General features: G+C 42.2%; 1 protein-coding gene across 1 annotated transcript in view; it reads right to left on the bottom strand.

Moving 5' to 3' along the window:
• Positions 1 to 16,744, bottom strand: part of LOC143767608 (uncharacterized) — a 54,879-nt gene that overhangs the window by 37,387 nt on the left and 748 nt on the right. Inside the window, exons 2-7 of the mRNA XM_077256040.1 lie at positions 15,178 to 15,368; positions 14,869 to 15,048; positions 14,664 to 14,787; positions 14,483 to 14,580; positions 14,194 to 14,284; positions 3,538 to 4,300 (exon numbers count right to left, since the gene is read on the bottom strand). Of these exons, the coding sequence (XP_077112155.1) occupies positions 3,538 to 4,300; positions 14,194 to 14,284; positions 14,483 to 14,580; positions 14,664 to 14,787; positions 14,869 to 15,048; positions 15,178 to 15,255 (1,334 nt within the window). The 5' untranslated portion in view covers positions 15,256 to 15,368. The remainder of the gene's footprint in view (positions 1 to 3,537; positions 4,301 to 14,193; positions 14,285 to 14,482; positions 14,581 to 14,663; positions 14,788 to 14,868; positions 15,049 to 15,177; positions 15,369 to 16,744) is intronic.

Raw genomic sequence — 16,744 nt, 5'->3', positions numbered from 1 at the left:
ATGACGGTGGTCTGTCTTCTGGCAGCAGTGGCCGGTCTCCGGTACATTCCACTGGGCCTAGTCCATGAACTACAGTCGCCGACAGATGGACGGGCCACAGTCCTGTAAGAGCCCAACGTGGCCTTGCAATTATATTCACTGATGAAATCAGGTCACAAGTCTCTAGGCAAATAGTCACTGGAAATGTCAGGGCGCAAATATCAGTGCCATATGAGGTCACTCTTATATGGCACGTGTACTGTACTCACAGTCATGAAGCACACAGCACCTGGATCTCTTTCAACTACCTGGTGCAATTGCACTCTTCTATGTTGCGTGCTGCCTGCTCCCGCCAAGACTGAAGGGCCGACAACCACTGGTGCGCTGCTTCTCTGGCGGGGTACTGCACTTGATCTCTCTCTGGCAGCACGCTTTCAGTACTCACTCGCCCGGAACGTTTCATATCTCACTCCGTGGTGACCAACGGGCACCCTGCACGTTTCTCCTCACAGTCTCTGTAAGCGGCGGTGGTGTCGGTGCTTGAGCACGGGCTTGCGCTGTACGGATGCTCCAGGGCCACAGCATTCACTGGTCCCTGCTGTGCACTATCTGGCTCTGCTCTGTGTGCACGGCTCTGCTCGGCAGGCGACGGGGGGTTCCTTCTATATGGCCCATCGCCACACCGGTACTCTCTGGTGGGGGAAGCAGAGCGCACCGCTCACTGCTCTGTGTGCTGCTCTCTATGCTGCTCTCCGGACTGCTCTCAGGCGGCACCAGACTCCCTTGCTTTGAACGATTTCTCCTCTTAAGCCTCTGATGCTGTGCTCCCTATTCAGGCTCTCGCCAACCCCCTTCACCAGGAGGAAGGTCAGGCTCACTCAGGTTTCCCTTAGGCAGCAGGGGAAGATCCGCCCCCTTCAAGCTTCCCCCCCCCTCCCGGGAACAGGGGACGCAGCCTTTTTAGTTCCGGACCCGGCATTCAGGTACCCGTGGTCTGGTCGACCTCCCTATACTATCACACAGCAAAAATGCTTTTTAGTGAAAAGTATTTTTGTCGCCATATTCTGAGAGCTATAAGTGAAGTATAAGTGATAAGGCAGATTTATTCTTCGGGTTGGTGCGAGTACAGGTTGTTTTTGTGCTGTTCGCCTTGCAGTAATTTAAAGCAGGAACACATGAGCCATGCGCACAGTGAACAAGCCTGTAGGGTCATATTCACACCACCAAGAGACTGAAAACACAAAAAAGCACAGTAAAACCAAAAAATACTCTGTTGCAAAAAAATCACAGTAAACAGCAAGTGCTATTAAAAAATTGGACATTTCCTTTCTGAATCCTGCTCATACAGGCATTATACATATGACTATGTTTTTAAATACATCAGATAGGGATTACATACATTAGATAGGACTGCTCTAATAAGGGTATACCTTGACGTTTGGTACAGCGGCTTAATATTCATTTTTTGCAAAAAACATATCAACCAAATACCCTGTGATTTTCCATCTTTTTAATAGCACTTGCTGTTTACTGTGATTTTTTTTGCAACAGAGTATTTTTGGTTTTACTGTGCTTTTTTGTGTTTTCACCTTGCAGTAACTGATGAGCCTGATTTGTTCATCGGGTCGGTATGATTACAGTAATACCAGATTTATATAGTTTTTTTTTACGTTTTGCTGTTTTTACAGACTAAAAACAATAGCTTACAAAAATGAATTTGTTTTTGCAACATCATATTCTGAGAGCTGTAACTTTTTTATTGATTTGCCAAATGAGACATATTAGGGTTCCTTTTTTTAAAACGGCAATGAGGGAATAAATACCTTATCGAATACTGTTTTAATGCATTTCGGCAGTCATTAAGGTGTTAAACTGAAATTTTCAATTTTTTAATTAAAAAAATACATTTTGATTACTTAAATTATAATTTTATAAAATATTTTTAAAATGTTGCCATATATACAAGTCATTATACAGGACAAATTGTTTCCTAACAGTTTTTCCTGTAACATGCAATTTCTGGTGGGTTTGGAGTGTTTTATTGTCAGTCAATAAAGTGGAGTAAAAGTGTGAAACCATTGTTCTCAGCAGTGATCTGGGAGTCATAAATGCTTCCAGAGGTCTTCCACATGTTTTTTTCATTCCATTCAGTATTTTTTTCATTTATTTCAACATTTTCACTGCCCCCAGACGTCTTTGTGGGGCCTGCCAGAAAAAATCTCAGATTTCCCTTTGACTCCCATTATACTCGTTACTCGAAACAAGCAATCGAGTATTAGGAATTGTTCAGTTCGACAGACGAGCACCCGAGCATTTAAGCGCTCGCTCATCTCTACTCTCCAACTACCTAGTCCAATCATTGAATTTCTCCTCCAACACCTAACCAGGAAGAAAGAACTTTCACTGGCAATTCCCAAGTGCCAGTGGCGAGAATATATACCAGAGGAGAGTGGCTAACACAGAACAGCTGAGGCAATTCAGGATGAGAGCTGACAGAGCAAGGCAAACGTGCTAGGATGGTGAAGCAGTTCTAATCAGTGTGACCAAACACAGCGATCTTCTGGCCCTTCTCTGTTGTGGTTTTCCCGTGACATCATATTACACACAGCTCTGATATATATGCATATTTACATACACACGCAGCTCTGCTATATATGCACATTTGCATACACGTACACTGTATATAAATTACCCCATTTTGCAGTTCCTTCCAGGTCATGCAATTGAATACATGATCGGAAAGGTCCTTAAACTAGTTGACTGGAAGGTTCTTTTACTGATCAATCAGGACATGCAGCCACTGTGCAGGGCCTGGTACCTTCCTCTCCTGCTCTACACCAATCAGTTAGATAAGTCTAGGGCTGGAAGAGAAAGCAGTTTTCTCAGTGATTAGGAAGGACACTGTCTCAGCATTCTTCTCTGCCATAGGAAGCTGCCTTCAGTCTGTAAGATGTACTTAATTATTAGCAAGAGTTTTTCTTGCTGAAAGTGTGTCTTATAGTCCAAAATACGGGTAGCTCTACAGTAATTTCCCTTTCCAATTTAATTATATGACTTTTTATACGTTTTTTTTACAATTTGTCAATAACAACAAGAATATGCTTTGCACATTGGGCGCAGGGCTAGTGTGATGTAAAATTCTCATGTGAGCCCTGGGTCCCTACACCGCTGTAACAGTATTGACACTGGAGGTGAGTATGAGTGTTTTTATTTTAACGAGATCCAACTCAAGTAGAAAACGGTTGTCCTAGTATAGGACGTTTCCTTTTTGAAGATTTTCAGTTAAAACATTTCTAATATTCTGAACAAGAAAAAGGTTTCTCCCCTGTGTGACTTCTCTGATGTTTATTAAGTGTTGATTTCCGTGTAAAACATTTCCCACATTGAGAATATGAAAAAGGTTTCTCCCCTGTGTGAAGTCTTTGGTGACTAAGAGATGATTTCTTCACAAAAGATTTTCCACATTCTCAGCAGGAAAAAGGCTCATCTTCTGTGTGGGATCCCTGTTGGCTTTTAAGTTGCGCTTTACAATTAAAATATTTCCCACATTATGAATATGAAAATGGCTTCTTCCCTGTGTGAATTCTCTGGTGCCTAACCAAATCTGATTTCTGGTTAAAACGTTTCCCACATTCTGAACATGAAAAAGGCTTCTCCCCGGTGTGGGTTCTCTGGTGTCTATCAAGATGTGCTTTTAGATTAAAACATTTCCCACATTCTGAACATGAAAAGGGCTTCTCCCCTGTGTGAGTTCTCTGGTGGTTAACCAAATATGATTTCTGGCTAAAACGTTTCCCACATTCTGAACATGAAAAAGGCTTCTCCCCTGTGTGAGTTCGTTGGTGTATAACAAGATTCCATTTCTGGTTAAAATATTTCCCACATTCTGAACATGAAAAAGGCTTCTTCCCTGTGTGAGTTATCTGGTGCTTAATAAAATTTGATGTCTGTGTAAAATGTTTCCCACATTCTGAACAGGTAAAAGGCTTCTCCCCTGTGTGAACTCTCCAATGTACAATAAATTTTGATTTCATTGTAAAATATTTCCCACATTCTGAACAGGAAAATGACTTCTTTGCTTTAGGAGCAGTTTGTTTTTTAATACTTATTTTGTGACTTTGATTTTCCTTATTAGTTGGCAATGAATCAGAAGACAGGAACGGTTTCAACGGATCGGATGACAGATCTTTGCTGTGAAGGGATGATGGTATATCTGGAGTAATGGCATTCACTTCAGTTGTATCCCGTGGGATCTCAAGTTCATCTGATTTAAAAATTGAAGATGTCAGCTGTCCCCCTGATCTCTTGTTACAGTCATCTGCTAAGAATAAAACAATTATTAATTTTTTATAATATATTCTTAAAATTTATATATTTCAAAATTTCTACTGTCAGCAGGTTTTGCTAAGTAAAGCATTGTTATGTTCCCTCGTTATACTGATTTAAATGATACCTGGGATGAAGAAATACATCTTGTGTTTCTTGTGTAATCAGTGTTAGAAATATTCAGTTAATGAGATGCTCGTGCTCCATGGCGGGACTGTAAGCAAAGTCTTATATTCCTGCCTTAAGCTACAGAAACCAAGGAAGACCTGCCCACAGGCTTCTCCAAAGTACAAACAGTCTGTGTGTTTCTGTCTTTATCATGAGGAACATGTTTGTGCTTCGGGGCGGCCTGTGGGCAGGTCTTTCCTTAGTTTAACTGGCTTAGAGCAGGAAGACAAGACTCTACCGCAAGATGGATTTCCACTCCCCAGGTATCATTTTAATCAGCATAATAGCGGCAACATGACAATGTCTGTAGTTTATTTAGCAAAATCTTGCTGACAAGTTCATTTTATACTGTCAGTAAAAATGGCAAGTTATGTTAAAAATTTGAATTATTCACCAAGACAATGACAGTAATCATAAATTCCAAACCAAAAACAACACCCACAACAATAGTTACAAGGGTGTCAGGATAAATAATGGTTCAGTGCACATACCATGAAAGAAGCCAAAAAGGAAAATAAAGCACCAAAAGAACCAAGTAAACATAAGAAATCTTTATTAATCAAAAAAATATAACAAAATAATGTAAAAGCACAGGAGATGGCAGGGACACATCACAGAAAAGGTGGCAAGGTGGACACCACTAGGTAAACAGATGTCAATATGCACGTGTTAATAAGCATGGACAGGCATACAAGTATAACCAAGGGCAAATCAAAATAAACACACCGTGTGCCAAATAAAGTGTGCCCACAAGTAAAAGGCAGAAAAAATGCCAATTATTAAACCAAGTGCACAGCCATGACAAACAGCACAGTATCACAAGTTACCTGTAGCGCCACGATGCCACCCATGGGGGTGGGTGGCATCGTGGCGCTACAGGTAACTTGTGATACTGTGCTGTTTGTCATGGCTGTGCACTTGGTTTAATAATTGGCATTTTTTCTGCCTTTTACTTGTGGGCACACTTTATTTGGCACACGGTGTGTTTATTTTGATTTGCCCTTGGTTATACTTGTATGCCTGTCCATGCTTATTAACACGTGCATATTGACATCTGTTTACCTAGTGGTGTCCACCTTGCCACCTTTTCTGTGATGTGTCCCTGCCATCTCCTGTGCTTTTACATTATTTTGTTATATTTTTTTGATTAATAAAGATTTCTTATGTTTACTTGGTTCTTTTGGTGCAATGACAGTAGACAGTTTAAGAAAACCTCATAGGTTGAATCAGTGGAGCATGGTTTCAACTGTTTGTTCAATCTGCCTCCCAAATATTGAATGAAAAGCCATCAATGTCAGGTGAAAATAATACCAAAAACTATGGAATAAAAAGCAACCAAACAATATACGTAGGTGAAAATAATACTAATAAAAAGTTTGATTCATCTCACAAAAAAACAAGTCTCCACACAGGCCCATCACCTGTCAATGGAAAACAGAGGTTTCCACATCATTCGTGCCTCAAAAGCTCTTGAAAAGCCACATGGCTTCAATAAACCAATTCAGTAATATCTGCTCTCCCAAAGTCAAATTTTCCCCTCGCTTCTGAGCTTTGCAGTGTACCCAAACCACATTTAGCATCCAAATATTTGGCATTACTTTAATGAGAAGATCCCACTTAATTTACGGTGTGTGTGTGTCTCCTGGAGCACAATCTGGGCACTATGTGTTGGGTAATAAAATGGTATATTTGCAGTTTTAACACTTCAACATCCACTGAGTGCTAATTTCTAGAGAGTGCCTGTGGAGTCAAAATAGTCCCTACTCTTCTCTATAGTATATAGTCGCCCTCATGCATAAATTGCGCAAAACCAACTCAAAGTACTCCAATATGTCTCCCGGACCACACTCCCCATCGGAATCCTCAAATTCCTCTATACCAGATGGAGCAGACTCAGATGATTCCAGCTTCTACAACCAGGATCCCAAATACCCCAAATCCGGACCAAACAGCTTTACTCTCACAGTTCCAGTCTATTTTACATTCAGAATTATTCAAAATGTCGGACGAGCTAACTAAAGATCTAACTAAAGAGATCAGAAAGCTGGGCTCCTGTACTTCCGACATTGAAGATAAGATGACTCAACCCTCACAACTCTTGCCACCCATGAAAAAGAAATCGAGATGCTCCAGGATGAGATCTACACTCTTAACAACAAACTAGAAGATTTTGAAAATCACGCCTGTAGAAGTAACATTCAAATCAGAGGGCTGTCTGAAACAATCACAGATCTCCAATCTACGGCGACAGCTGTTTCAAGAACTCCTACACAGTATCTCTATTGAGCATCTGGAAATGGACCGCATCCACAGAGCTTTGAGAAAACGTAAGCCAGATGGCCCACCGAGAGACATAATTCTTAAGCTGCATTTCTATAAAACAAAAGAACAACTACAGGCGGCAAGAAAGTCTGCACCATTGGAATTCCAAGGCCATTCCTACGAACTTTTCCCTGAGTTGGCCCCTACTACCATCATCAAAAGACGGGCAATGAAACCATTCCTAGAAATTCTTTGCTCCAAGAACATTAAGTATCGTTGGGGGATTCATCTTTGAACTGATGTTTACTCATCTTGAAGTGGTCCATACAGTCCTCTCCCCGGAAGGTGCTAGCAGCTGCCTCACTAAATTAGAGCTCATGGATCCCCCTTCGCCCCCTCCAACCTGGTCTTCAATGCCTCAACCTAAGGATCACCGCTCCAGACCGCATGATCTAATTATTCCCCCTTGATAAATACATAAACTCTGGTTCTATTTTGAGCACAAGACATTTAATAGGCTACTTTATACGGTGTCTTCATCGCCCTTTGTTCAACTGCTAGGCTGTCATTTTTCAATGCTTGGGAACTTTGAATGTGCATACGTGCCTGAGTTCTAGGCATATCTCAATGACTTCTCTGATAGAGATTTTATATAAGGTTTCTCAGTTTATTTTTTCAGATATTTTTGGAGCGTACAATTCTGATATTCATTTCTCCAGAAGTATTCGCGTGCTTCAGCTTTTTCCGGTGATCTGCACTGGTAACTGCTCCACAACTTGATCTCCAGGAAGGATAAGTGACTATGCTTAATATATATGCTGTTGGTTTTTACTCCTTCCATTTGTATATCTGAGAATTGTTCTACATTCTATTGTACTGTTGTTGGTCCAGTATTATACTATGTTATGTTACTTTTTACTTTGGGTATGTTGGTACTTAATACTGTTACCCTTCTAGAATTGGGATGCCTAATCCCTCTTCCTGGGATACAAGATCTTAACTTGATCTACTCTTTGTTTTACCCATACCACATTACACGCATTATACAAATATTTATACAATATTCTGGTATTCGTTTAAATACTCCTTGGTCTGTTAATACACACATCCAGCTCACCCTAACCCACCTTCTATACCTAACTTTAGTTATTGTACATTACATTGCGTTGTCCCTGACAAATCCACATGACCCTATAGTGTTTTTACACACTGCTGCTCAGCACTTTGTGCTTAGCCATTGTTAAGGTTATCCCTTTTTCCCTATAGGTTTCCCCAATCCTATCCAAACTGCATGTATTGTTCTGTCTATCCAACTTCCCATTCCTGTTACTCGCCCGAGTGAACTCTACCAATATGGTCTGTTCCAAAATAATACTCCTACTTTCAATTGCAAACCACAATTAGGAGCTATCAGAGGCATGTTTAACATTTTTTCGTCATGCCACTAACAATCATCTCTCACAATGTGCGGGACCTTAATTCTCCACACAAACGCACTAAGGCCCTCCGCTACTACAGATGTCAACAAGCAGATTTGGTATGTCTCCAAGAGGCACACTTCTTAACTAGCTCTTATCCGAGGTTTTTGTCCGCCTCCTACCCGCTCCTCTATTTAGCAAAAGCCCCAAACAAAACCAAAAGTGTCGCTATCTGTTTCAAAAAGTCCGTTCCCTTCGTCTTTAAATCTCCGGTCGTAAACAAAGAGGGCCGTTACTTAATGGTGACGGGCTCTATTTCAGACAAACTGATGACCATTGTTTCCTATTATGCTCCTAACACTCATCAAGCTTTTTTTTTTCTCGATTATTGAATCTAGTCTCTGAACATGCCCAAGGGACTATACTATTATGTGATGACTCCAGTTGCATACTTAAAGCTAGTCTTGATAAGTCTACAGGTCCTCAATTCCCTACTCTCTTGACATCATATCCTTCTGCGGACTCAGCTGCCCCTAACAAGCTCCTCTCCCAACATCATTGGGTGGACCTATGAAGAGACTTACATCCCTCAGATAAAGACTATACTTATTTCTCCCCATGCCATTTAGTGTACACCAGAATTGACCACATTTTTGTTTATCCACCCTTTATTCCAAATGTGTCAAATATATGTGTCTATTCAATCTACTCCATGGTCGGATCACTCTCTGATCCAATTTACATGTTCTACCCATCACCCACGACCCCGCTCATTCAACTGGACTCTAAATGTTTCATTGCTCTCTTACCCTGAAATCGCTCAGTCTTTGATCAAAAATCACCTTGATGATTATTTTTCCTTGAATCAATAATCATCTTCCTCACCAGTTTCCCTATGGGAAGGCAGTGCTAAGAGGCTTCTGTATTCAAGAGGCCTCTTGTAAAAAAAAAAGACAGATGTGCAAGGCGTAGCTGAATTAGAGAGCAAGGTGTTAGTTTTGGAGTCCCGAATGAAGAACGCACCCTCACCTGCTATGTACCAAGACCTTTCCCATGCTCGTACAGAGCTTGACCCCTGTCTTTCTGAGAACACAGACTGTGCTATACGCTGGTCACAACAACGCTACTACGCCCTTAATAATAAGAATAATTCTAACCTAGTTTGCCTTTTAAAATGCCTACCTCTACCTTGTCCCCCCATACGTTTGCGTACAGCTTCAGGCATTACATCCAATCCACAACAGATTACTCATTTGTTTCAGCAAAAGCTTAGGCAGTTATATAACGTCACTACCACTATAAATTCAGAAACGTTGGATACCTTTTTAGATTCTATTCCTCTTCCAGCCCTTAGTTCTAACACAATTGAACTCCTAAATCAAGCCATCATTCCTAGTGAAATAGAAATAGCTAATCAACAGCTGAAACTTAATAAAAAAAACAGGTCCCGATGGATTTACGGCCCTTTATTATTAAAAAAATACCCATCGGTTCTAGTTCCTCACCTCACTAACTACTTCAACTCTTTAAGGGATGGTAACAAACCAGGGGGAGCCTCTTTAATGGCTGCAATATCCATGATACCAAAACCAAACTCTGATCACTTACTGTGGTCTAACTATAGACCAATATCCCTTATTAACATAGGATTTTTGCCAGTATCTTAAGGTCTATCTCAGCGCTTGAACTCAGGCCTGGAAAATCTAATACACAGAGATCAAGTGGGCTTTGATCCTTGGAGACAAGCCTCAGATAATATGCGGAGAGTCTCCCATTTGCTGCACCTCTGCAAACAGTGTAACCTAGCAAGCATGTTATTGTCGCTGGACATGAAAAAGCATTTGACTCTATTTCTTGGCCTTATCTGTTTGCGGTCTTGCGAAAGTGGAAGTTTCCCGACTACTTTCTTTCATGGACCCATGCTCTTTACATCTCCCCATCGGCTTACGTACGTTATAATGGCTTCTCCTCTGCGATCTTCCCCATTGGTAGAGGTCCTCAACAAGGATGTCCCCTATCATCCTTACTATTCCTTCTGGCATTCCAACCATTAGCTATTCACCTCCGACTCAGTGCTAATATACAGGGTGTAGAAATAGTGTCAGTTTCCCACAAACTCTTTATGTTTGCAGATGACATGCTACTTCTCTCATCAACGCCACAGACATCCGTGCCAGCCCTACTTCAAGCCCTTAGTAATTTTGAACGTATCTCTGGTTTACAGGTTAGTCATTCAAAATCATACACCATGAATATATCCCTTCCTTCAACCACTGTTTCACAGCTCCAATATGACTTTCCGTTTCAATGGGCTACTAACCACCTGGATTACCTACCAGTGAAATTGACAGCCAATTATCCCCAAATTCTCTGCAAACTTCGTTTGCTACTCCAGTCATGTGAGAAGTTACATCTCTCCTGGCTCGGCCTTGTGCGTGCACTGAAGATGACTATTTTCCCCAAATTACTTTATTTTGAGTTTTGCCAGTCCCTGTCCCTTCATACTACCTCAAAATAGCCCAACGACTAGTCGATACTTTTGTCTGGAGGGGTGGCATCCCCAGGGTTAATAGAGCTACCTTCTATCATCATCATTTAAAGGGGGGTTTGGGGGTTCCCAACCTTTCTAAATGTTACCAAGGAGCCCAATTAGGTCAATTGACCCTATATCATGCCTATTCTGAACCTCCTCTGTGGCTTTCTCTAGAGGCTGAATGTCACTCGGGTACCCTCGATGCATTATTATGGATTCTCCCAGCTCTGAGTAGGCATATCTCGAATCCTATTATAACGCACTCTCTTAAGATTTGGGATTCGTTGAAATATTCCTCGCAGCTAATCTCACCATTCTTTCCCCTCGCCCCCCTTTGGACCAATCTCCAGTTCCCCCCAGGTATAGAGTCCTTTAGGAACTTCCATTTATGGTTCGCTGCAGGGATAACCAGAGTCCTCCATCTCTTCAACGTTGATGGGATTATTCCATTCTCGGTCCTGAGAGAAAAATACCATTTCCCCCCTGGGAGAGGTGTTTCTTTACTTGCAAATTAAAAACTTTGTCACTTCATTACTAAAAAATTCTACCCCTCCCTATACCTTACTCCCTTTGAACAAAAATGCCAGGCATTATATCACTTCTCTACTCATATATCTACTCTCACCCTCACATAGGCGCTGTTTAAACTATACTTCTCGCTGGGAGTCTGATATTGGTTCCACTCTAACTTATTCAGAATGGTCCCAAATTTGGTCCTCCTCTACTGGAAGAATATTAAATACCCTTATGCTGGAAACTAATTATAAGGTGCTGACCAGGTGGTACCTGACCCCAGCCAGAGTGGCTAAGGCAGTCGCTAACTACTCTCCAAATTGCTTTTGAGGGTGCAATTCCACAGGAGATATGTTCCATATATGGTGGCTATGCCCGATTGTACGTAGATTTTGGATTAGAATATATCACCTGATCTCCTCAATAACAAACATAAACCTAATAAAAAACCCTTGGGAGGCTTTACTCAACAAACGTATCCCCATAGCACTAGCTTGGAAAAAAACAAGTCAAGAGTTATCTGATTTAAAAAAAGCCTTTCTTGGTATATGATCAATGAAAAATTATCTGCTATACTTACTGAGTTAGTTAATTTGAGAAAATATGGCTTACCTGCGCGGAGTATGCCAACCACACCCCCTTTGTATTTCGTCTAACCAATCCAGATCCTCCAGATTCTGGTTGAATCACTTAACTGGAATTGGACACAATATACCCCCCTCCTCGGGCATCCCTCCTCCCCCCCTTGCCTCCTACCCTGTTGGTTGTTTGTTAAATGTTTATATGACCTCTTATACGTATGCTGTAAACATATGTCTGTATTGAGGTTTTCTTCACCCTATTTGTAAAATTCAATAAAAATGTATTGTTTAAAAAAAAAATAGCCACTACTCCTATAGATTAATTTACTGAGGGCAATACTGTCCAAAATGGAGTCACTTTGTGAGCATTTCTACTGGTCTGGTTTTCTGCCATTTTGTCATATTAGGGCAAATCGCATGTCCCATCTCCTCTGGAACCTGCTCCTGCGATGTCTGCTTCTGTCACCAGGCACCGCTTATTCATTCTGCAGGTGGCACTGGCGATGGAGATGTCAGAACCAGAAGCTCTGGGTGACGCAGGCTCTGTTCAGCCACTAAGATTAGTACCATCCAGTCCGGTAATAGGGGTGTATGTCCTGTCCAGCTGAAGTAATCTGCTCCTGCTTCAGCCAATTGGAAAGCAACACACTCTACTAAAACTCGGTGAAGCTGCCAGATACAGCCTTGCTCTCCTTGAGAACAATAAAACAAAGCCTGAACAGGATGTGAGCAGACGTCTGAGGCAGGAGCTCCCGCTCACATCAGCTACTATACGGATTGCAGTCTTTAAAATCTGTGTCAAATACCCACATTTATCAGGGGAAACCACGGCTAGTGTGGTGCATACAAAAGCCCATATCCGCGGAGCAATGACGGGCAGAAAGAGCTCCAGAAGGGCGGCGGGGGAACCGGAGAGAAGGATCCAAGATGGCGCCGGCCGGGAAGAAATGCTGCCAGTGGAGCTGGAGGAGGCGGGGGAGAACTCCAAGGGAGCTGATGCTGCGGATAAGCTCCGAAGATTTGCAAGACAGGTGGATGTGAACTGGAGCCCGGTGGTGATTAATGGGACACAAAACAAGCCTGAACGGTATATGGAACAGGAGGAGATGGGGGAGGAGGAGGGAGCAGAAAGTGATGGAGGGAGCTGTGCCGACGTGAAGGAGGATGAGGGGGACGGTGGAGAGACTGAGAGGGGCACTGCAATATGCATAGGTGGGCTTCAGATTCCTGAGGAGCCCACTTTGAAATATGAGTTTAAGGTGGTCCTTCACAGTCATACTACTATCACCAAAGTGGCTGCACAACTAGGGGTCCTGCAGGCAGACATGTCTAAACTGCAGCACTCAATGCATGAAACTAAGGAAAGAATGGGAGAGGCTGAAAAGCGCATCAGCAATGCTGAGGACTATATAGCAAAAGCCAATAAGGCCACTAAACGCATGAGTGCTGCGATTTTTGCCATACAAGCGAAAACGTACGACCTTGAGAACAGGTCTAGGTGCAATAATGTGCGGCTGATTGGAGTGCCAGAAAAGATGGAAGGAGTGGCGCTGACAGAGGTTTTTGAAAAATGAACACCCTCCCAGACAAGTGCTGGTTAAGGTCCTGCACTACCGTGACAGAGACGCAATTCTTAGACATGCCAGAGAGCATCCGGATCTCAAGATAAATGGCTCCAGGATCTCTATATTTCCTGACTTTTCCATAGAAGTGCAGAAACAAAGGGCCAAATTTGTGAATATCAAGAGGAGGCTGAGGGAGCTGGGTGTTACCTACTCGATGTTGTACCCGGCCAAATTGAGAGTGGTCGCCAAGGGGGCAGTACAGTTTTTACGGAGGATAAGGAGGCACACAGATGGCTGGACAGCATCGGGCAACACCTGCGCCAGGCAAAATCAACGGACTCAGCGGGTTGACGGGGTCGCTCACCTTTCCTACTGCTGTATTTTTCGGAGTGTTCCGATGGCTCTTTTTTCCTCCTTGGTATTGATACTTTTATTTTCAGGTTTTTGGGATCGCGTTTATGTATCTCTGTTGGTTGTGAGTCTTTTTTGGAAGAATTGGAAACTCTGGTGACTTACTTGGCTGCAATCTTCAAGTCATGTGGAAGACATTTATATAATGCACGTCACTCTGATCACTGTTGTTATGGTTTCAGCTGTACTTGGATGAAAGAATGCGGGGCAATATGTACAGAGGGAAAATGTTGGGAATGTTAAGGGTACTTATTCCTCAGCGCTGCTTTTTAACGGTGCTGAGAAATAAGTGTATAGTGCCTCCAGCGTTGAAAATTCTCCGGGGTCTCAGCTACCAGGGGTCTGTGATACGTCTGGACTACACCACCGATAAAGCAGCCACAGCCGGTGACTGAGAAGAATCTGTGACTTCTCTGCATTTAGTGGTTACCACTCACCTGGGTAGTCATATGTAGGAATCTCCTCTTTACACCGCTCATCACTCCTCACATATGTCTCTGTAGTATTAATATAGGTCAGATCTTCACCCTGAAACAAATATTGTAAAAGTCACAGACAGACGGAGAAGTCACATCTATGATCAGCTCTAATCCTGCCATCTCCACCGTTCTCATTACACAAGTATAAAACATATAATACTGGTGGATAAAACAAGACTGAGCACAAGACCTTCACAGCCATCTACACATCACAGGGGAGATCTCATGACACCTTCTCTCCATCTACCTGATGATCCTGAGGAACATTGGGATCTTCTTGTTTACAGTCCTGTGGAAGAAGAGGACGAGGACATCTCTCTGGTGTTGTCCTCTTACTGGACAGATCTGGAGGAAACACATACAAGGACTGAATTCATTCTTTACATACAGATAATTATAGGCCGTGTGTATTTAATCCTGTGTATTACCTGGTGATGTGAGGGGCTGGGGATCCTCCATCATGACGTCTTCGTACAGATCTTTGTGTCCTTCTAAATACTCCCACTCCTCCTTGGAGAAATAGATGGCGACATCCTGACACCTTATAGGAACCTGACACATACAATGATATCGTCATCCCCGATCCCTTCATATTGTTACTGTATAATGTCCCAGCATTCCCAGCAGTGTCACCTCTCCAGTCAGCAGCTCAATCATCTTGTAGGTGACTTCTAGGATCTTCTGGTCATTGATGTCCTCATGTATCAGGGGGTGAGGTGGAGGCTCCGTGATTGGGCTCAGGGGTCTTCCCCATCCCTCAGACACAGGATCCTGACAGCGCTCACTAGAGGTCTTCTTCACTACTGTGTAATCCTGGTTATGGAGAGACACATTAATAAATCTCACTACAGACATTTCCAGAGTCCTCACCTCTCCAGTTCTGTCCATCTGTTATTCCCATAGATAAGAATGATGTAATGTGACGTCATCAGAATCTCTCACCTCTCCAGTAAGCCGGAAGAGAATCTCTAGGGTGAGGTGTAATATCCTCTCCGCCATCTTGTCTCTGTCCATATCCATCTTTTCGGATAAGTCAAAAAAATTCTCATATATAGAAGATCTTCACTGAAAGGATCCGATATTGCAGAGACATGAATGAGAAGATGATGAGAAGATGTAACATCATAAAAATCCTGTGTAATAATACAATTAATGGAGATAATAAGGGAAACATATGAGGAGATTTATTATTTTACAGTATTTAGTTTTCTTTTTAATATCTATATTTATAAAGCAGAAACTCTGTGTTTGGTAGCCCGTGCAATACAAAATCAAATTTTCCAATTGGTTTTAATGAAATTTTGTACGTCCCGTCTTTAACACCAGACTAAAAATACTGTGAACATTAAAATTCAAAATTTCTCCCCTTCATGAGATTTGGACCTAAGAATTAAGAGTCTATAGAAATGAAGGCGAAAATGGGTGTCTGTGTAATGAATGCAAAATGACAGTTGTCGCCCAAAAGGTCCTAAAGATTTAGAGGGAGAGGGCCCAAAGAGTCGCTCTTAAAGGAGCAGCAACCATATAATCGCTAAGGTTCGGCAACCTGATAAGTCACTGTAAAGCCTGTAATTATAGCAACGGTTGTTGCAGAAGAAACTGGGGCCTCATTTATGAGAATTGCCTCACAGTAAGATCGTTCTGGTTACCTATAGAAACCAGAGTGCTGCTTTCAGCATTGAAGCTCCTGAGGTAAAGTGAAAGCTGAGCTGTGATTGGTTGCTATGGACAACTAGAACAGTCTGACTGTGACAAATATATTACAAAATAGGTCTGATGCTTCCTGTAGAAAATCAAGACCCAACATTTTTACAATTTACTGTTTGGGAGATGACCAGATACAAGCTGATCGACGTTGTGAAGTTATACCTGAGACAGAAAGACATTGTTTTGAATTTGCAGAGATTTTTCCATCAACACAATCAGTTAGTAAACCTTTATAATACAGCCTTATAAAGAATGCCAAGTGCGGAATATCAGGGCGTAATAAGAGCAGACAAGACACCGGCTGGTGGCACAAAAGGAGATTTACTTCCCCCAGTGTTAGTGAAGGAGCTATTGTAATGGTTGGACGGGACTTTCTAAGCCGAGATATAATTATTCAGTGACGGAGAGAACATGTTCAGCGTATTACAGAAACACATAGATCATATAATGCTCTGCAATATCCGATAATATTGTGGAATGGCCAAGATGGCGATCACTATAATCTAACAGACTGATCCCAGCACTGCGAGGCCGACCAATAAACCAACCAATAAAATATCAGCTACGGACTTCTACACCTACCAAATAATGACCAGACCACAATGGAGGCAACTTCTTCATCAATGTATAGTAGATCTGTATGCCAAGGTGGAGAGCGAGCGTCTTCTGTACATACAGCTGAACCAACAAACACTTACAGGGAGGCCATGCCAAAAGCGTGGTCTGATGGAGGATGGTCCACACTGGGACCTGACATTGCAGGAGGCGTCCATCACTCGCTTTCCTCCTCATCTTCTAACCT

This window comes from Ranitomeya variabilis, chromosome 4 (assembly GCF_051348905.1).
Source record: "Ranitomeya variabilis isolate aRanVar5 chromosome 4, aRanVar5.hap1, whole genome shotgun sequence".
Taxonomy (NCBI): Eukaryota; Metazoa; Chordata; class Amphibia; order Anura; family Dendrobatidae; genus Ranitomeya; species Ranitomeya variabilis.
This window is presented reverse-complemented; position numbering and strand designations above follow the sequence as displayed.